The sequence below is a fragment of the Entelurus aequoreus genome, linkage group LG20 (assembly GCF_033978785.1).
Source record: "Entelurus aequoreus isolate RoL-2023_Sb linkage group LG20, RoL_Eaeq_v1.1, whole genome shotgun sequence".
Lineage (NCBI taxonomy): Eukaryota > Metazoa > Chordata > Actinopteri > Syngnathiformes > Syngnathidae > Entelurus > Entelurus aequoreus.
The window spans coordinates 35967553-35990962 of NC_084750.1; the positions used below are offsets into that span (position 1 = coordinate 35967553).

The window sequence follows — 23410 nt, forward strand, 5'->3', positions numbered from 1 at the left end:
ACAGGTCCATGGTTTAATAGTATTGTTGATTTTCTGTCTATCCTTCCAGTCAGGGGTTTATTTCTTTTGTTTCTATCTGCATTTGAGCACGATGCTATCACGTTAGCTCCGTAGTTAAAGTGCTTCACCGATGTATTGTCGTGGAGATAAAAGGCACTGAATGTCCATTTCGCGTTCTCGACTCTCATTTTCAAGAGGATATAGTATCCGAGGTGGTTTAAAATAAAAATCTGTGATCCACAATAGAAAAAGGAGAGAGTGTGGAATCCAATGAGCCAGCTTTTACCTAAATTACGGTCAGAGCGAAAAAATATGCGTCCTGCACTGCACTCTAGTCCTTCACTCTCACGTTCCTCATCCACAAATCTTTCATCCTGGCTCAAATTAATGGGGTAATCGTCGCTTTCTCGGTCCGAATCGCTCTCGCTGCTGGTGTAAACAATGGGGAAATGTGAGGAGCCTTTCAACTTGTGACGTCACGCTACTTCCGGTACAGGCAAGGCTCTTTTTATCAGCGACCAAAATTTGCGAAATTTATCGTCAATGTTCTCTACTAAATCCTTTCAGCAAAAATATGGCAATATCGCGAAATGATCAAGTATGACACATAGAATGGATCTGCTATCCCCGTTTAAATTTTAAAAAATCATTTCAGTAGGCCTTTAAGTAACACTTTGGCTACTTGTATTTGAGTTACAGTATATATTACTCGACTCTACTTAAAAGGAGCCATATGTAAGAATCTGGACAGAAATGGTACTGCAATCACGATCAAAATTCTGGAGTCTCCTCCCCATCTGAGGTTGCCAGATACTAAGCCCAATCCAGCTCAACCCAAAATTAAAACATTTTACCAAGGTATGCCTATAGGTTACTGTTTCAAACGTTTCAGATTGCATATTGTGGACTACATGTACCAAGTTATATGGCAAACACGAATGAGGTATTATTTTATCATGTGATTTGGCTGTCTCCATACCTTTCACATTATTTTATCATGTGATTTAGCTGTCTCCGTACCTTTCACATTGCCATGACAGCCGTGCTAATGTTGGAACCCATTTCCTCAGCATATTGAGAACGAAATAGGCACTGACTCTACCCATATCCACATAGGTTTTATTTGTCGAAAATATATTTTGCCCTGTCAGTTGGATGACACATCGACATACAGGCTAACGGGCATATATTTCACCCGTTGGCCTGTATGTCGATGTGTCATTGACCAGTCTAGCATGCTCAGCATTACACTAGGAGCTAAGCACCATCACACTAAGCATTTGTCTCTCCATGTCATAATATGACATGAAGAGAATATGAATACTTTTAGATATTTAGGAAAAGTAAAAAAAATATATATATATATTTTCAATTATGATCACAATTTCTATTTATGTTAGGCCAGTAGAGAAGGCATTACTGACTGCACACCACGGGCATATTCCATATCGACTTGTTTCAGTAGCCTGTAGCTACCAAGTCGACTGCCCATTTGTGCACCACCGACGCACAATGGTGTTGCACGAAATGTGTTTCCAGAGACGTTTTAGGGATTTTGAGTAATTCTGCCCTACAGATGATAAGTTGCGTTGAAATCTTTAATCACTTTATTAATGATTACCGTTGATAATCATTTCAACTAAAGTGAAAGACAGTGTTAATCTGATTTTGGTCCCATTAGCCGAGCGTACCTGGCGAAGCCAACTCCCCTGCTGACCCCGTTGGCATCCCTCAGTATCCTGGTGGAGATGACGTGCCCCAGAGGCTTCAGCATGTTCTCTAGCTCCTGCTCGTCCATGGAGATGGGTAGGTTGGAGATGTACAGGTTGGTAGGGTCCTGCTCCTGTTGCTGCAAAGCCAGCGCATTGAAGATCAGCCGTAAAGGAGAAAGAGAGAGAGAGAAAAGGGAAAACAGTTTGAGAATATTGTGATCGAGAGTAGAAATGATGAAATATGCATTGGCTCCGTGTCATGAGGAGAGAGTCGTAAAGCTGTCAACAGTGCAACCAAATGCTTTTTGAACTCATACATTTGGCAAGCGGAACATATTCGTCTATCAAGTATGGATGTGTGTATTTGTGATGTGCTACTGGGTAACAGTGATCACGTTTTTTTTTTTTTAGCTTCTGGGCTATTTTTCTGTTTGAGAAGCCTAATTCCACTTTGAAGTCAGTGACCAGCAAATACATGGGCAGAGGCTGCAGAAGTCAGGGAAAGGAATGTACAGTACAACGCAAACATCTTTACAAAACCCATACTATGAATGTCTTCATAACTACAAACCAGGCCCTATACCTCCCAATAGTAAAAAAAACACATTTAAATATTCTGAATCCAGACGATGATCTAGATCACCCCCACAGTCCAATATCTGTGCTCTACCCCGTATTTAAAATTTCCTGAAAGTTTCTTCAAAATCCGTCAATAACTTTCTGAGTTATGTATAGCAGAATGAAAGAAACTGAGTGAACCTTCGTCAATTTCTTTGTCTCTGTGGGTGGGGGCGGGGACACAAACACACACACACACACACACCCACACACACACGCACGCACACACTCACACACACACGTTCTCGTATTTCTTACCTTCTTGAGACCATGCCTACCTCTTTAGGACCACACTTTCTAGACATATAAAGATTCGTATTTACAACATTAATAATATATACATACTATGCAAATATAAGAAAGTTAAGCTTTTAGTTATTTAAAACATTTTTTTGTTTGTAATTAGTTTGTAATCTTCATTATTTACCTAAAGTTATTACAGTATGTCTCTGTATAAATATATATATATATATATATATATATATATATATATATATATATATATATATATATATATATATATATATAAAAATACACACACTATATTGCCAAAAGTATTTGGCCACCCATCCAAATGATAAGAATCAGGTGTCCTAATCACGTGGCCCAGTGTATAAAATCAAGCACTTAGGCATGGAGACTGTTTCTGCAAACATTTGTGAAAGAATGGGCCGCTCTCAGTGATTTCCAGCGTGGAACTGTCATAGGATGCCACCTGTGCAACAAATCCAGTCGTGAAATTTCCTCGCTCCTAAATATTCCAAAATCAACTTTATTATAAGAAAATGGAAGAGAGTTTGGGAACAACAGCAACTCAGTCACCAAGTGGTAGGCCACGTAAACTGACAGAGAGGGGTCAGTGGATGCTGAAGCGCATAGTGCAAAGACTTTCTGCACAGTCAGTTGCTACAGAGCTCCAAACTTCATGTGACCTTCCAATTAGCCCACGTACAGTACGCAGAGAGCTTCATGAAATGGGTTTCCATGGTGGAGCAGCTGCATCTAAGCTATACATCACCAAGTCCAATGCAAAGCGTGGGATGCAGTGGTGTAAAGCACGTCGCCACTGGACCCTAGAGCACTGGAGACGCCTTCTCTGGAGTGATGAATCACGCTTTTCCATCTGGCAATCTGATGGACCAGTCTGGGTTTGGAGGTTGCCAGGAGAACGCTACATTTCGGACTGCATTGTGTCGACTGTGAAATTTGGTGGAGGAGGAATTATGGTGTGGGGGTGTTTTTCAAGAGTTGGCCTTGGCCCCTTAGTTCCAGTGAAAGGAACTTTGAATGCTCCAGGATACCAAAACATTTTGGACAATTCAAGTTCATATGTGAGTGAAAGCAGGAGGCCAAATACTTTTGGCAATATAGTATATATATACAAAGTCGTATATATATATATATATATATATATATATATATATATATATATATATATATATATATATATATATATATATATATATATATATACGCATTTAAATTTCTTACACACAATTGTTGTTACGTATGTTAGCCAGAGGGGGGAGCACTTTTAAAACCGACACACAGTCAATGTGAAAAATGTCTTCTTTTTGGGACCACCCTAATTTTGATAGATTTCACCAACAGGGGTGCAAATGAGATCTTTATTTTTTTGTAATGTGCTTAAGGCCGATGACAAATGAGTCACGGACCACAGATGGCAACCTGTGCCGCACTTTGGGCAACCCAGCTGTGGAAGCTAACTGTTAATGGCCACTATAGTCTTAGTACCGTAGTGTATTTGTTCATCCTATGGTCACATATGGGACACGGGTTGTCTTACTCCAGCACCAGAAGTCGTAGAATCAGCTGTTCACCTGGCGGGTTTTTTCGGGAATGAATAGGGAAGTCCTTCTTTAGCTTGTTTTATCATATATTGCTGCCTTTGCACCTGCCAAGGTTTACTTTTGTATGCACATTAAATCAACGAAAAATCCTGACATTGGAGCAATGTTCACAGACTCTAGTTTTTGGCTCTCTATTAGATGCAATGGTTTTCTCTATTGGGACCATGATTTCGGTGCTAACTTGTTCACCGGTCCTCATATGGAAGTTACTTTTCCTTGTTGATGTCTCAAGAAGTGTAGAAATACAAAAACACACACACTATTGTATTTATTACCTTCTTGAGACCTCTGAAAAATGCCTACCTCTTTAGGACCACCCTTTCTAGATATATATAGATTAAATTAAAATTAAAAATTAATAATATATACAAACTATGCACACTTAAAATAGGTAAGATTTGAGTACATTTTTTTGTTGTTGAATTTTTTGTTTGTAATTGGTTTTTAAGCTTCATTATTTACTTCAAGTTATTACAGTATGTCTCTATATACATATTTATTTTTTAAAATTAATTTTGGCCAAAGGGGGCACATTTCAATTTCTTACACACACTTGTTATTATATATGTTGGCCAGAGGGGGAGCACTTAAAATTTTTACACATACATGTCATTTCATATTTCATGTGTTGGCGAACAATGGACCTGCGAGGAGGGCAGCGTGACACTCACATTTAAAGCTCTCTGATTAACGATCAGGAGCAGGTGACCCTCCTGATCAATAATCACAGACAGGTGAGATTAATCAACGCCCTATTAACCAGAATGTACAACAAAAAAACCACACAAAAAAACACTGAAACAGAAATAGACCTTAAAGATGGTAAAATTAAAACCAACCTAAGACTGTCCCAGTCTTTGTGAGTCTCAAAAGACTTTACATCAAACATCACACTTTGAATTAGGGGAAGATAAAGTATCTTTCTATCCGACCATTACACACAAAAACGCGTGGTCACATTTACTGGTCACTTTCAGTTCAGTTCAGTTCAGTTTCAGTTTATTTCGAACATGCATACGAACGATACAATTTAATGCATCACACAATTTCAGTTGTTTCATTACAGCACGTCCGAAAAGGAGTAGGAAGAATCAGAGCTTATTTAATCCTAACCCTTTTCATACCATAGCAATCTTATCCAATTTCCGGTAACACTTTAGTATGGGGAAAATATTCTAAATAACAAACACTTAATTTAGTTATTTGGACACTAGGGGAACATATTCTAAGTACCCTAATCCTAACCCTAACCCTAACCTTATTGAGGGAAGACTCTTAGCTAGGGATGTCCGATAATGGCTTTTTGCCGATATCCGATATTCCAATATTGTCCAACTCTTTAATTACAGATACCGATATCAACCGATACCGATACCAACCGATATATACAGTCGTGGAATTAACACATTATTATGCCTAATTTGGACAACCAGGTATGGTGAAGATAAGGTACTTTTTAAAAAAAATAATAAAATAAAATAAGATAAATAAATTAAAAACATTTTCTTGAATAAAAAAGAAAGTAAAACAATATAAAAACAGTTACATAGAAACTAGTAATTAATGAAAATTAGTAAAATTAACTGTTAAAGGTTAGTACTATTAGTGGACCAGCAGCACACATAATAATGTGTGCTTACGGACTGTATCCCTTGCAGACTGTATTGATATAAGGGGCGGCGTGGCGAAGTTGGTAGAGTGGCCGGGTCAGCAACCGGAGTGTTGCTGGTTACTGGGGTTCAATTCCCACCTTCTACCTTCCTCGTCACGTCCGTTGTGTCCTTGGGCAAGACACTTCACCCTTGCTCCTGATGGCTGCTGGTTAGCGCCTTGCATGGCAGCTCCCGCCATCAGTGTGTGAATGTGTGTGTGAATGGGTGAATGTGGAAATACTGTCAAAGCGCTTTGAGTACCTTGAAGGTAGAAAAGCGTTATACAAGTATAACCCATTTATCATTTATATATATTGAACCAGAATACTAATAACAGAAAGAAACAACCCTTTTGTGTGAATGAGTATAAATTGGGAAGAGAGGTTTTTTTGGTGATTTAATAAAACAAAAAAAAACAACTGATACCGATAATTTCCGATATTACATTTTAACGCATTTATCGGCCGATAATATCGGCATTTCTACTCTTAGCTAATGGCTTACTGGTTGTATAATAAGGCCATGCAGAATAAGGCATTAACAAGTACTTAATAATGACTAACTAAGAGCCAATATGTTACTAATTTGCATGTTAATAAGCAACTTATTAATGGTGAATATGTTCCCCATACTAAAGTGTTGCCCAATTTCCTTGTCTTTGTAACAGAACAGTGAACAAATAAATAAATAATAAATAATATACCATAGTAAGCAAACAACTATTAAATACATAAATAATCTTTGTCTCAATGAAAAAAAGGGGAAAAAAAGGGTTCAAGATGTTCATCATAATTCTTGTTCTGTGTACTTTGTGAACACTTGTAGTTTGAACAGTCTGTTAAACTGAATCATATCGGTGCTTGGTTGGATTTCTTTGCTTAATTCATTCCATAATTTAATTCCACATACTGATATACTAAAAGTTGTAAGTGTTGTACGAGCATACACATGTTTTAAATTAGATTTTCCTCTAAGGTTATATTTCCCCTCTTTTGTTGAGAAGAATTGTTGTACATTCTTGGGTAGCAGGTTATAGTTTGCTTTGTACATAATTTTAGCTGTTTGCAAATGCACCAAATCAATGAATTTCTATAATTGTGATTGAATATATAAAGGGTTTGTATGTTCTCTATATCCAACAGTGGTGTGCCGTCAAGGCCTTCTCTGCTGGTCTAACATAACCAGAAATCATGATCATAATTAAAGATAAAAGTATTTTTGTATTTACTTTCCCTAAATATCTAAAAGTATTCATATTCTCTTCATGTCGTATTATGCTCCTTCCAGCACTGTTGTTTTTAGTTTATAGAGTTTTTATCCAATCAGAATTCAGCTAGCTTATGTTGCCATGCTGTACCAAATCTGCCTAGAGCCTTCAGATTCAGCAATGCTGGCGTCTGTGCACATACAGTTGATAGACAGTTCCAATAGCCAATCAGATCACTCGTTGTTGTCAGTAAGACCTTCTAGATGGCCTCAGGCAGATATATAGTGATGTTATGAGCTAGGTAACATGAGAACTCCATTACCCAGAATGCCACAGTAGTGAAGAACATGCGCAGTAGCCCCGTTTAGGTTGTTTAATGTAGACATGCCGGCAGCTGGATGTGATTGACGAGCACGCTGTGGAAACTTTAAGAACTCAGCCAACACGCCTCGGCTGCATCTTTTATGATTAGACAAGACAACACACATATTTGCAAGGCCATTTTCAAGAAGGATGTTTAAAGAGAAACTACATCTTGTGAGACCATGTCGGAATTCAGATATTTTGTTTGTTTTTGCAATTTTAATTTTGACAGTACCACATAAGATATGTTTTAATTGCTGATGCGGGTTTATTGACTTTTAAATGCCCCATAAAATAACCTGTTTTGTACAATGCCCAGTGGTGTGCAAATGTGTTTCTGTATAGTATTCCTCCAGCAATGGTCATGTGGAGACATCGATGATGGTATTTTGAGAGGTAATCATTGAAGTCGGACATCACTGAAGGCCTAGGTGGGAAACGCACGGGCCGCCACTGCATGTTAGCATGCTAACCCCAGCATGCTAGCTGCTTTGGCTAATTTTGCAGCCATATATTACAACATTGTTCATACCTTTTTCATCAAACTTGAATTTAATTTAACCCTTGTGTAATGTTCATATTGTTGTTACTCAGCCACTGTTTGTGGGTCTGATGGACCCGTTGCATTTTGTGGCTTTTAATGCCTCACAATCAAACACTTTTATGTTAAAATACTGAACAGATGTTTACCTTATCCCAATAAACATCTGAACAGATGTTTACCTTATCCCAATAAACATCTGTTCAGTATTTTAACATAAAAGTGTTTGATTGTGAGGCATTAAAAGCCACAAAATGCAACGGGTCCATCAGACCCACAAACACTGGCTGAGTAACAACAATATGAACGTTGCACGGAAAATGTATCTGCCAGTTTCTGCATCCCGCAGAAACCTGCGGTTCCCACACAAGGTTGCAACATTGTTTGTCAACACCGTCTGCTCTCATTTTCTCGCACATTTGACCCTCTGATGTTCTGTGTACCTACACTCTGTCCTCCTCCTGTCTAGGCCTGCTGTGTGTGTGTGTGTGTGTGTGTGTGTGTGTGTGTGTGTGTGTGTGTGTGTGTGTGTGTGTGTGTGTGTGTGTGTAATGGCCCGGGCATTTTATATGTAATAGAAATGTGTAGGGGGGGTGTATGGTGTGTGGTCATTAAATATGTATTCTGATATATGTTCTTCACAGAGAATGAGCCAAAGTCAGAGAGTCTCAGAAGGAAAAATTAATTAATTGTATAATTTTTCTTTTAATAAAAAATGAAAACGGGTCCCACAGACCCAAACACCACACAAGGGTTAATTAATTTTTTGAACTAAAACAACTTAATAGGCAATACATTGTTCAATAATGAATTATTTTATTATAATTATTTTGAGAGGTCATCATTGAAGTCATCACTGAAGACCTAGGTGGGAAACGCACAGCCCGCCACTGATATCCAACATTATCTTTTATTCAAATTGATTATAGGGCAATGCGTATATTGTATTGTGCACTTATATTGCCATATATCAGCTACTGTGTGGAAGTGTCGGGGAACACATATAAAAGTAACATAATGGCATTGTATTATCTACAGAAAAGAGCTATAAGGATTATTCATAAAGTAGATTACTTAGAACACACTAACATATTATTCATTAATTAAGGGTTTATTGAAATTGCAGGAGCTAGTAAAGTTACAGACATTATGTGTCATGTTTAAGGCTAAAAGTAAAACATTACCAGCAAATTTACAACAAATGTTTGTCATCACTTCAGAGAATGAAGAGCGTAGAAGAAAAGGTAATTTCCAACATCAGTATTCAAGGACAACTTTAAAACAAATGTGCATATCAGTGGTGGGTGTTAAACTATGGTGTTCTCTTTACAATGAGATAAAAGATTGTAAAAATATATTCCAATTGAAAAAATATATATAAAGACAGAACAATAAAATCAGTGATTACATTTTGCTTTATATTTATTATTTTACTTATTTTTTGCCTGGTTTTGTATTTGTTTTGTATCATCCCGTGAGGTGTATATTACTTCTTTTGTTTTTTTTGTTCGGTTTGTACTTCATGAAGTTTTGCACTTGTGTATTTTTTGTGTGTTTTTTTGTTTGTTTTTGTTATATTTGGATATAATTGTTGGTTTATATGATATCATTAAGTAAGACTACGTATTAGGTTGAAGGGGGCAGGGAAATATAAGGTTTTTCTTCATCCTGCTCCTTCTCAGGCATTGGTGTGTAACTGTATAACTGAATAATTGTGGTATAATTGTCTATCAAAAATGCACATCAATGAAGGAGATAAATAAAAATTAAATGAAAAAAAAAAAAGGGAATAAAGTCATTCAGATGGTGTCAGTACCGCCATTACATTTTTTATAAAAATTTTTTTAACTCTTTAGCTCATCCTTCTTTTGAAGGTTTATCAAATTCATGCACGAGAAAAAATAACTAGAGTTTATGTTCCCCGGAATTTGAAAACAGACGAGGCTCAATGAAATCTGCTGGTTTATAATAACGTACCTTTTACCCTCTTGCTATATTTGATGCGTGCAGTCGTGGATTTATGTCACATTCCTTGGGAATTTTTAGTCTGTTTGTCGGGATTATGTCAAAGCAACGTCTCCTGGCTGACTTAAAGAGTTCAACAACCAACTTAGCTGTACGAGACTTTACTGAGCTCTGCACGGGCAGTTGAATGAAAGCGTCTTCTACGATATACACCGTAGAATAAAAAAAGCTCGGCTCGGCTCGCGGGTGGGATTACGTTTAAGCACGGTTGCCTCGCTAAATTCTCCCTTTCATGACATTCCACACTACAAAGCCCAAACGACCAGATGAGCAGATTATGGGTGGCAGAAACAGGAGCGTCTTAAAAAAATGGGCCGGCACATTCAAGCAGGAGATTTAATTTCCTCTAATGTCAGCCCCAGCGTACACTCTGCTCGCGGGGTATGAATGAAACTGTGATTGAGGTGTGCACACATTGGAGTCTCCATGCATCCTAACGTAATTATAAATGTATGCCTATTCAATCCATTTTAGACAGAGTTTTGCACTTGTATCCTTTCCTTCCTGCCAGAGGTGCTAGCTCACCCCTGTGGAATGGCGCTTGTTTGGCCCATTGCCAGTGACCACCATTGAAGAAGGTTAATGGAAAGGCCCCCGGGTGGACGGAGCTTTGGATGAGCATAATTCCTTCACCTTGCCACCAGGAGGAACAGGAGGAATCCAAATGCGTATGTGACAGGAAGTGTGGGGGACATGATAAAGCTGACAACCTTGTCGCTGTTTTTTAAATATTTTTTTTTGCATATCTTACTGTGAGAACTTCACTATGCAATTGAGGTGTTAGCCAAAAACAAAGACGGTTTGGCACAGAGTGATGAGCTTCATTCAGAGTTGCTGACATTAGGAAATACGGATGGTCAATGTGGCCAAAATCCACACTGCGATATATATACATTAGGGGTGTGGGAAAAAATAGATTCGAATTCGAATCGCAATTCTCACGTTGTGCGATTCAGAATCGATTCTCATTTTTTAAAAATCGATTTTTTTTAATTTTATTATTATTATTTTTTATTTTTTACATTCTTTAATTTTTTAATTTTTTTTATTAATCAATCCAACAAAACAATACACAGCAATACCATAACAATGCAATCCAATTCCAAAACCAAACCCGACCCAGCAACACTCAGAACTGCAATAAACGGAGCAATTGAGAGGAGTCCGAATCATGCAGTGTAAACACGATGTCTGATTATTGCATTTTTGCCACCAAGTATTAATGATACGCGAATAGTCTCGCACCTAAGTGTCAAAGTGTCATAACGTGGACTATGGGGTGTTTGTTTTCCCGAGATGCAAGAATAGAAGCGGACGTGGCGTGAAGGTAGGGACATGATTTAATTTTACTATAAAAAGGAACAAAGGGCACAAACAAAAGGCGCGCACAAGGCAGAGAACCAACTTGGTTATGAAACAAAAGAACGTCAACACATAAACTGAACTACGGTCATAAACAAAAACTTGCCTGGAAAGCATGGAGCATGAACTATGCTATCAACAGGAAGCAAAGGATAGCATGGGTGTCAGAAGTAATGTCGCCAGACAGACTGCCTGGCAACTGGAAGCCTAAATACTGGTGACATGATTAGTGAAAACAGGTGCGTGACTCAAAATGCGAAACAGGTGAAACTAATCGTTGCTATTGTGACAAAACGAGGGAGTGAAAAAGCAGGAACTAAGTGACCAAAACCAAACAGGACATGTCTAAAACAAAACATGATCCCACAGACATGACACAAAGTCAAGTACCAATGGCCCCCGGGATGATATTTGATTAGTATTAGAACCGGCCCGCAGGCCACAGCCGCCTGCTGCTGTTTTGTACGCACCAATACTCCATCAGTGTTGGCGCTACAAATTTTCAAAATGGGGTCCTGGGGGCCCTATCAAGTTATAAAAATGGGGTCCTACAGAAAATTTTTGGGGTGCCACTTTTTTGTAACCGTTTTGAAAATAAATGATACATGTATGCATTATCCTGTTATATCTCACATTCTATATTGTGTTTTGGAAAAAGGTTGTCATAAACTTTACTAAATTCATTAAAAAAAAGTAACACCAAAGAAAACACATTTTTATACATTTGTACATTTATTCAGTTATAAACATTCATTCACTTTCTTCTGTCCTTCATGGATCTAAACTTTACTGCTGCCGGTATTTTTTTTCTATATTTTTATTGTAATATTTTCAGAATGCGTTTGTTCTTTTTTTGGCCAAAGTAAGACAAAGAAAACAATCGGAAGTTGTCTTTATTTTTTTAGTTTTAATGCCCTGATTTTAATAGTCCGGCCCGCGTGTGCACTAAAATGACTTTGACACCCCTCGTCTTGCACAAATGAGTGCGGGTTGTTAGAAGCAATACCCTAACCCTCAATTTGTCTAAATTAGTTGTCATCGTTTTTTTAAAAGTAGCCATACAACAGTCAAATTATTTTAGAACTAGCTCTTACCAACTGGCGGGTAAATGCTCAGTGATTACCACGTTAGTCCGCCACCCAAACGCATTTTCTCTTTAGATTGTTTTCCCAAACTTTTGCAGGGTTGCACTTGGCCCAGGATAAAATGATTAAATAAAAACTGTACAAATTACCATATGTTGCTTCAGAGCCCAAAACATCATGCATCACTTTATTCAGCAGGGAAATTCTCCCCATGAGTGCAATATATGCTAATGACAAGTACTTGAAGTGTGTCTTTGCAGCCCAGAGGCACTGTTAGGGTATCAAGATAGACACGTCTTCACTCAAATAATGACACCCTATGCACCTAGACTCACTCTCATGCACACATGCACAATAACTCAACCTGTGTCACGCTTGATCATATTACGGCTTACGGAAAAAAAAGACTTTCTAGCAGCTCTGCATTATACTGCGATGATAGATGCTGCATGAGGAACAATTATTGGTGATGCATTATTGAGCCTTTGGTATTATTGAGCTTTGGAAAAATGTGTATTACAGTCGTGGTCAAAAGTTTACATACACTTGTAAAGAACATAATGTCATGGCTGTCTTGAGTTTCCAATAATTTCTACAACTTAGATTCTTTTTTGATAGAGTGATTGGAGCACATACTTGTTGGTCTCAAAAAACATTTATGAAGTTTGGTTATTTTATGAATTTATTATGGGTCTATTGAAAATGTGACCAAATCTGCTGGGTCAAAAGTATACATACAGCAATGTTAATATTTGGTTACATGTCCCTTGGCAATCACATATACAAACCCCGTTTCCATATGAGTTGGGAAATGGTGTTAGATGTAAATATAAACGGAATACAATGATTTGCAAATCATTTTCAACCCATATTCAGTTGAATATGCTACAAAGACAACATATTTGATGTTTAAACTGATAAACATTTTTTTTTTTTGCAAATAATCATTAACTTTAGAATTTGAGGCCAGCAACACGTGACAAAGAAGTTGGGAAAGGTGGCAATAAATACTGATAAAGTTGAGGAATGCTCATCAAACACATATTTGGAACATCCCACAGGTGAACAGGCAAATTGGGAACAAGTGGGTGCCATGATTGGGTATAAAAGTAGATTCCATGAAATGCTCAGTCATTCACAAACAAGAATGGGGCGAGGGTCACCACTTTGTCAACAAATGTGTGAGCAAATTGTTGAACAGTTTAAGAAAAACCTTTCTCAACCAGCTATTGCAAGGAATTTAGGGATTTCACCATCTACGGTCCGTAATATCATCAAAGGGTTCAGAGAATCTGGAGAAATCACTGCACATAAGCAGCTAAGCCCGTGACCTTCGATCCCTCAGGCTGTACTGCATCAACAAGCGGCATCAGTGTGTAAAGGATATCACCACATGGGCTCAGTAACACGTCAGAAACCCACTGTCACTAACTACAGTTGGTCGCTACATCTGTAAGTGCAAGTTAAAACTCTCCTATGCAAGGCGAAAACCGTTTATCAACAACACCCAGAAACGCTGTCGGCTTCGCTGGGCCTGAGCTCATCTAAGATGGACTGATACAAAGTGGAAAAGTGTTCTGTGGTCTGACGAGTCCACATTTCAAATTGTTTTTGGAAACTGTGGCCGTCATGTCCTCCGGACCAAAGAGGAAAAGAACCATCCGGATTGTTATAGGCGCAAAGTTGAAAAGCCAGCATCTGTGATGGTATGGGGGTGTATTAGTGCCCAAGACATGGGTAACTTACACATCTGTGAAGGCGCCATTAATGCTGAAAGGTACATACAGGTTTTGGAGCAACATATGTTGCCATCCAAGCAACGTTACCATGGACGCCCCTGCTTATTTCAGCAAGACAATGCCAAGCCATGTGTTACATCAACGTGGCTTCATAGTAAAAGAGTGCGGGTACTAGACTGGCCTGCCTGTAGTACAGACCTGTCTCCCATTGAAAATGTGTGGCACATTATGAAGCCTAAAATATCACAACGGAGACCCCCGGACTGTTGAACAACTTAAGCTGTACATCAAGCAAGAATGGAAAATAATTCCACCTGAGAAGCTTAAAAAATGTGTCTCCTGAGTTCCCAAACGTTTACTGAGTGTTGTTAAAAGGAAAGGCCATGTAACACAGTGGTGAACATGCCCTTTCCCAACTACTTTGGCACGTGTTGCAGCCATGAAATTCTAAGTTAATTATTATTTTGCAAAATAAAAATCAAGTTTATGAGCTTGAACATCAAATATCTTGTCTTTGTAGTGCATTCAATTGAATATGGGTTGAAAAGGATTTGCAAATCATTGTATTCCGTTTATATTTACATCTAACACAATTTCCCAACTCATATGGAAACGGGGTTTGTATTTGAACAGATTTTAAGCGTTAACTGTAGGTCAGAGCTTCTGGAAGTGTTTAGGCCAGCAGAAAAGGTCTTGCAGGCCCTGACGGCCCACTACTGATATTTATACTTGTCCCCATGGGGTTAAAAAGTAATTACTCATTTTGCTCACTTATTGGTTACTCTTCCATTTTTGCTTTTTTTGTGATCGAACCTCCATAATTATACCTGCACTGTGGCAGATGTGCGCAAACACATCTCAGCTTTAATTATGAAAACCGACACAAGGTCAATAAATTAGGGCGCCATCCATGTCATGGCTCATACATTTTGATGCAGGGTTCATGTGAATTTAAATGAGTTGATTTGCGCTTCATATGCTTAATCACGACCCCCTGATTTGACGTTTGATCTCCCTTAGTGAGCTCATATTCCAAAGATGAAAGTTTCATGAGGAGCTCATACAAAACATGTATTATTAACATGTAGGACGGCAATGCTGGCCCTACCTTTGTTCTCTCCGTTGAAGGGTCTTGCATATACAGTATGTATGCATGGGAAATCCAGTTTAGCAATATAAAGAAAAAGCTGTGAATATGTCTCCCAGTGCAGACTATATCCACAAATGTCTTCCCAAATTCATAATAGTGTACATTCTCCTATCTCTCCTCTGTGCAGACAATATCCACAGATGCCTTCTCCCTTTCATAAAACATCTCCATAACCTTTGTGTTTTTCCATTACGATGTTTGCATCAACTTCTCATTGTATTGCTGCTTGGGTAAATGCATTTCTCTGTCTTATAAATCATTCATGATATCATTTCTGGGATTGGATTTCTCCTGACTGACATCATTCGATGGTAGAAATAGCTACACACGGTTTGAGGTCATTTGATGGCCACTTTTAACGGAAGTATTCGATTGAAGATACGGCCTGATTTTACATGGGATAGGGGAGCTGTAGATCACATTTTAATCTGCAAATGTACCTTCGTGTGTAGTTACCACACTAATCTCATCTTTTTCTTTTATATGATATAAAGTGTGAGAAAAATGAACTTGTTTACCAGAAAGTGCTAACATTTAGGGACAATGGGATACAGTCGTCCTTTGAAGATGTTTGGGGCTTCATTCTATCACAGATTTTTTTAAAGCATATTTTTGGCCTACTGTAAGCATATTCAAGCATAATGGTGGCTAAATGAACTACATATGTCAATACTACAATAGTAATGGCCACTAGAGAAGACCCAAACCAATAAGAGTATCATAGCTACTGACGGAAGGAGATTTTTACATATATCCATATTTAAGTGTTACTTCTTTACTTCCATAGTCATATTACAAAATAGCTCGTATTCTTCCTTCTTTTTAGTCTGCAAAGTAATGTGTGTCTGCCTTTTAGCAGTGGAATGCAGGGAGTAGAGATAACTCAGGGAGTAGTCTAAACAACGAGGGTGGGAGCGAGGGACAGAGGGAAGAAGACAGGAGTTCCGGGGTTTTGGGGGGAGATCGATCTAGACTGGGCGGGGGAACGCTTCTGTACTGGATTTGGTCTCACGTTTGTCTTCAAAGCTTTGAGAATAAACCACAAAATACCAACTACTGCCTGGTGATGAATTTAAACTTCAGCTTATGTGCCAGAAAAAGAACTTGGGAGTGACCAGCAGCTTAAAATCCCTGGGAGAAGAGCTGGTCAACGCAACACTACTGATTGGCTCAACGTCAGGCAGCATTACTTGTATAGTAATGCAGTAATAATGGGTAAAAAGTACTAATCTAATACTTTAGTACTGTATTAAACTAATGTTGGTGGGTGTTCCTTTATGTCTAAAGGGCCCTTATAACAAGTTTTAAAAAGGATGTAACGCGTCTTTTACTTTCTAGCTATGAACATATCGGAATTCCTACTTGGTGAAAATTCATATACCACGGTCCGGCCTAAAACCAATTAACAGAAATGAACGAGGGGTTACTATATTGCATGTTTAATTTAATCAAGCATGTATAATTTTGCCAAGCATTCGACATGCATATTTCAATTTGCTGCAATGTTTATGGAGCTAACAAAAGTGAATACAATGTGTTTGTAATTGCTATTAAAAGGAAGTATGGTTGGATTGAATACACTCGGTTTGTACAAACTTTTACTAAAAATGTACTATTATTCACATTTAAATGGATTCTTTAGGAGAAATGTGCTTCAATAAATGAACTTTCTATTTATGAGACCTGTTCAAGAACCAGTCAAGTTCCTAAATCGAGGTTCCACTTAACTTAATTAAAGTGACACACGTAATATGATAATGCATTTAATATTATTCACTACTTTCCATCTCTGGAACACAGCACTTAAAAAGGCTTCTAGCCTATTTCTTTGCCCAGTCCATCTTGCCACGTAATAACCGTGTGTGGAATTTACTAAATCCAACACCATCAAAGTTTACAATAAGAAAGGAACAATTCCATGAATGCACTTTCACATGTATCAGTGATGTGTACACCACCGTAATTTGTACTGTGCTTCAACATTCAACTCCACTCAACGGTTTTTATTGTTTAGTCCAGTGGTTCTCAAACTTTGTTTTTTTCCACTAAGTTCCACCTCAGAAAAAACTTGCCTCTTCATGTACCACCATAATGACCAACATTAAAATACAGTAGCGTAGTAGACCTAAAAATTCATTAAAAAAGGCAGCTGTATTATTTAACAAGTACCCTATTTCACGGACAATAAGGCGCACTTAAAATATATATTTTTTCTCAAAACTCGGTGCACGGGTTATAAGGAATACATTTGGTTGAGCTTACCCACCTCGAAGCTATTTTATTTGGTACATGGTGTAATGATAAATGGGACCAGTAGATGGCATTCAAACATAAGAGATACGTGTAGACTGCAACGACTTTGGTAAGCTATGAAGCCGCACCGCTTGGTGGATTGTACTGTGCTTCAACATACAAATATTATTATGGTGTGTGTATAAGGTAAGACATATTATCTGGTGTTTTGTTTCGCAACACTATGCAAAACAAACGTTTCTTATCTTCTGGTACCTGCTGATGTGTATTTGGGATCTGCATAAGTCCTGAAAAATTGCGCAGGTCCGCCTTTATAGTCCGTGCCGACACCGTAGTCGATAAGCTTCTTCTTTTTCTTTATCTTCTTGTTATGGGACATTCATCCTCCACTGTTGCCTTTTCTAATATAAAGTAGTGTAAAGTTCTTACTTATATCTGTCAGTAAACTCGCCATGAAAGCGCTAAAACATACCGGTGTAGTGAGTTTACATTATTCACCCAAGGAACTTTAGTTATTAGAGAGTTCCGGTCAGACGGTTTTACACGGGACACATTTCCGGCGTTGTTATTGCACTAGTTGCTGCTTCGTTATTGATTGATTGAAGTAAAGTCTGAATGTCATTAAAACAGTTAGCTCCATCTTTTGACACTTTTTTCACTCCCGTCCTTGCACGCTACACCGCTACAACAAAGATGACGGGGAGAAGACGCTGTCGAAGGTGAACCACGTAAATTAGACCACCCACAAAACGCCGCATCCTGAAGCGACTGTCAGAAAGCGGCTTGAAGATGATCTGTAAAACATAATCTATGCAACATTTTGATCAAAGGACCACCATTACATGTTATGTAGACCACAAGGAAGTGTTTTACATTTAGAAAAAAATTAAAAAAGGACTTCTTTAATGCGCCTTGTAATCCGGTGCGCCTTATATATGAAACAAGATCGAAAAGAGACCATTTATCGGCAGTGCACCTTATAATCCGGTGCGCCCTATGGTCCGAAAAATACGGTATGTTTTAATATTTTTGGCCACTGTAACATTATACACAGTTTGAACAGTATCACTGCGTTTACATACAGGAAACATTGTACTTTAATCAAGCGATTCTTCGGCATATTACTTGACGGAGCACACGTACCACTAGAGGTACATGTACACTATATTGCCAAAAGTATTTGGCCACCCATCCAAATGATCAGAATCAATTGTCCTAATCCCTTGGCCCGGCCACAGGTGTATAAAATCAAGCACTTAGGCATGGAGACTGTTTGTAGAAACATTTGTGAAAGAATGGGCCGCTCTCAGGAGCTCAGTGATTTCCAGCGTGGAACTGTCATAGGACGCCACCTGTGCAACAAATCCAGTCGTGAAATTTCCTGGCCCCTAAATATTCCAAAGTCAACTGTCGGCTTTATTATAAGAAAATGGAAGAGTTTGGGAACAACAGCAACTCAGCCACAAAGTGGTATTACGATGTGGGGTTGTTTTTCAGGAGTTGGGCTTGGCCCTTTAGTTCCAGTGAAAGGAACTTTGAATGCTCCAGGATACCAAAACATTTTGGACAATTCCATGCTCCCAACCTTGTTGGAACAGTTTGGAGCGGGCCCCTTCCTCTTCCAACATGATTGTGCACCAGTGCACAAAGCAAGGTCCATAAAGACATGGATGACAGAGTCTGGTGTGGATGAACTTGACTGGCCTGCACAGAGTCCTGACCTTGAACCTGATAGAACACCTTTGGGATGAATGAGAAGGGAGACTGAGAGCCAGGCCTTCTCGACCAACATCAGTGTGTGACCTCACCAGTGTTGGGTTAGTTACTGAACACCAGTAACTAGTTACAGTTACTAGTTACTTTATTTCAAAAGTAACTCAGTTACTTACACCAAAACGTAATGCGTTACTGTGAAAAGTAACTATTTAGTTACTTCTTTTTTTTCTCCTTTTTTTTTTTAAGGCTCCCATTAATGCCCTTTTAGCCTTCATTTCAGTACTGTTATTGCACTGGAGAATAATACAATCTGTTGATCAACTTGACATGCATTTGCATCACTGAACTCAGAAAGCAATGTGGTCTACGTGCAACACACAAAGACAAAGATATGTTTCAATGGGCCAATTTATTTCAGGCCAGAACAAGTTGACAAAACTATTTAAAATAGCTGCAACATAATGGCACTTTAACTTTAACTTTAAGTAGATAGGATCTTTGATCCAAGACACAACTTACATTTAACAAAATTATTTTTTTTTTGTGTTCGACAAAAGAAAAGTATTGAGAATGTCTCCATGTTAAGAAACTCGACTTCTGGCTTCACCGTGATGTCTTGTTAGTTGTTATGAGAGTAGCGTATGTGTGTGTGGCCCTTTAAGATATGACAGCATGTGAGGTGAGTGAGTGGGCGAGAGAGGTGAGGGACCGGCGACAGTGAGTGCGTGCAGGTGCTCTAGCTTGGTGGATGACTGCGTCCAATAAAGTCACAAAGTTGCAACAAACCACCGACCTCGTCATTCACCCTCAGCTGTAAAGACCCACTTCCGGGTAAAGTGAAGGTTGTTAGCCCCGAAGTACATAGGCCCTGGAGGAACGTCTCCCCTGCGCCCCTCGACTACGGTCTGGGAGCCCCCACCCGCCCCCACCCACACAAAGCACGCCTCTTCTCTTCCTTGTGACACAGAAGGAAGACACCGCAGCGCTGCAATAAAACACACTCAGATCTTCTGTTTCTAGCCGATACTACATAAAAAATAACGTAAAATAACGCAGTAACGCATCATGTAGTAACGGTAACTGAGTTACTGAATATAAAAAATAACGCGTTAGATTACTATATATATATATATATATATATATATATATATATATATATATATATATATATATATATATATATATATATATATATATATATATATATATATATATATATATCGAGGTTTATTTGAAATAGGGACAGATACAAAAACATAGACATCTGAAACAGTTATCCGATGTATGCATAATAGTGTTTGTAGCCAAAGGTAATTTACAACACTTGTTCCCAACAACAACAACAACAACAACAACAACACAGATCCAACATAATTAAAATAGGAAAATAAAAAATAGAATGAGTCGATAATAATGATAATAGTAATAATACAGACAAAGTGCAAACTAGATAAAAGCCAATAATAATAATAACACAGCCAAAGTGCAGACTAGATAAAAACCAATTAGTAAAAATGAGTAAAAACTAAACATGGGAACACGATTGTTGCTCAACTAGCCATAATTGTGTTTGTTTTTTGAAAGTGACAAGTGCAGGTATACTTTTCAAAGTGTCCGGTAAAGAGTTCCATAGTTGTGGTCCTTTTATTGAAAAGGCAGTCTGGGCAAAAGATGTTCTACGGAATGGAACACAACAGTTGCCTTTTTACATTGCTCGGGTGGTGGATCTGGTACCACTTTGCAGTCTTGTAATTGCCTTGCAGAGCAATTGGGGAGCAGAGTTACCCAAGCATTTAAAAACCAGTTTGACTGTGTGTAACAAAATAAAATTGGTAAAACTTAAAATATTGTATTTGGTTAAAATTTGGCAATGATGATATCGTATACTCTTCTTGTCTAGAGCTTTCAAGGTGCGGTTATAAAGACACTCAATGGTCTTGATTGATGACGGTGTGCCTGGGACCATGTAGTTAAGCCATAAGATATGTGTGAAAGAATCATTGCATTCATAAAAGTAAAAGCACAGCTAAGAGTTAAGCAGTGTCTTATAATCTTAAAACAGCCTAGGTTTGCCTTCAGGGTTTTACACATTTTCTTAATGTGACTTTTAAAATTCAGCTGATAGTCTATGATTATGCCCAAATATTTGACTTTAGGTACTTGTTCAATGACCTCCTCATTAATTTTTATATTCAGGTTTGTTTGAGGTAGCTTTTTAATGGAGAAGCAGACAGAGTTAGTCTTTTTAGTGTTTAGGGTTAAACAGGATGATGCCAGCCAAGATGCTATTTTGTCTAATTTAGCATTTAACTTCTCAGCAACTAGAGTACAGGTCTTACCTGATGTATATACCTCTGTGTCATCTGCATACATCTGTAAATCTATATCTGTGCATACATCTGGTAGGTCATTGATGTATAGACTGAATAGTATTGGTCCCAAGACACTACCCTGAGGTATCCCTGTTTCTATTTTGCGGAAGGAAGATCTCACATTATTAATGGTGACACATTGTTCACGGCCCTTTAGATATTAAGTTACCGCCGAAACGAACGGCGGTACAGTAACCCAACGCTGGACCTCACCAATGCGCTTTTGGAAGAACGGTCGAAAATTCCTATAAACACACTCCGCAACCTTGTGGACAGCCTTCCCAGAAGAGTTGAAGCTGTAATAGCTGCAAAAGGTGGACCGACATCATATTGAACCCTATGGGTTAGGAATGGGATGGCACTTCAAGTTCATATGTGAGTCAAGGCAGGTGGCCAAATACTTTTGGCAATATAGAGTTCCACAGTTTGGTTGAGTCCATTTTAGTCCACTTGGCAATCTGTGAAAGCGTCCATCTCTTTGTTTCCCTCTACATTACTTTCCCTCCAAATTGAGGCCCAATGCAATTCTCACATGTGTATGTAATGCAAAGTAAATAGCATAGGCTGTCTGTTGGCTGGAGAAAAAAACAAAACACTCTGAATAACTATCCGGTGTCACGGCGTCATTCGTTACTCCTTAATGTGCCACACTACTCACCAGGGAACAGAAAGCCTGCTGCGTGAAACTACACAATAATGTCAGCAATGTACGTGTAACTGCGGAACAGAGGAATACAGTACTCGCTCGCTGCGTCACATCAGCGCGGAGAAATAACAACATGGCAAGAGGCGAGCGCCGTGGAAATATTGTAATATATTGTGTTAAAGAAATTATTTCTCCATGGGAAACATAGGTTAGAGAAAAGCAATATTGCAGCCGTTGTGCGGGGGAAAGCGACTCGGAACAAATCAACATTTATGTGACATCAGTCGGGTTCGGTGGAGGAAGTGAGGCAATGATTTTCAATTACCAACATTAAAGTGAAGTATTAAAGCCCGGCAGACCGACTTTTTTTATTACATTTTAGAAATTATAACAATGTTTATGTGGTTTATTGTTCTTGTAGTGTGGCGTGCTACCAAGGAGCATATAGCAGACACGGAACAATTTCAACAACTGATACACTGTAGTACCTGGACTGACATGACATTTTTGTGATTGCAGTTCCTGGCTTTTGGTAAGGTATGCAGGATAAATAAATGGACAGGTGAATTTTTCCACAACTCAGTGAGATTTTATATCCAAACTTTATCTCGTTTTGAACTACACTCGCTTTGCTTCCGTCTTCTTCTACCGGCTGAGTTCCTGATTAGCTGATGTTTTGTTCCATGTGACAACCAGTGCAGACCACTCGCATGCAAAACCAGTGAAGTTGGCACGTTGTTTAAATGGTAAATAAAAACAGAACACAATGATTTGCAAATCCTTTTCAACTTATATTCAATTGAATAGACTGCAAAGACAAGATATTTAATGTTCGAACTGAGAAACTTCATTTTTGTTGGCAAATAATCATTAATTTAGAATTTAATGGCAGCAACACATTGCAAAAAAGTTGGCACAGGGGCATTTTTACCACTGTGTTACATGGCCTTTCCTTTTAACAACACTCAGTAAACGTTTGGGAACTAAGGAGACCAATTTTTGAAGCTTTTCAGGTGGAATTCTTTCCCATTCTTGCTTAATGTAGACCTTAAGTTGTCATATTTTATGCTTAATAATGCACCACACATTCTGAATGGC

General features: G+C 38.4%; 1 protein-coding gene across 2 annotated transcripts in view; it reads right to left on the minus strand.

The window, feature by feature from the left end:
• Nucleotides 1–23410, minus strand: part of rbms3 (RNA binding motif, single stranded interacting protein) — a 589803-nt gene that overhangs the window by 312126 nt on the left and 254267 nt on the right. The window contains exon 4 of one of the 2 annotated variants that reach the window (XM_062030027.1): nucleotides 1692–1843. In XM_062030027.1, coding sequence (XP_061886011.1) covers nucleotides 1692–1843 — 152 coding nt within the window. Of the gene's footprint in view, nucleotides 1–1691; nucleotides 1850–23410 lie in introns of both variants that reach the window. The other variant, XM_062030026.1, reaches the window with a different exon arrangement.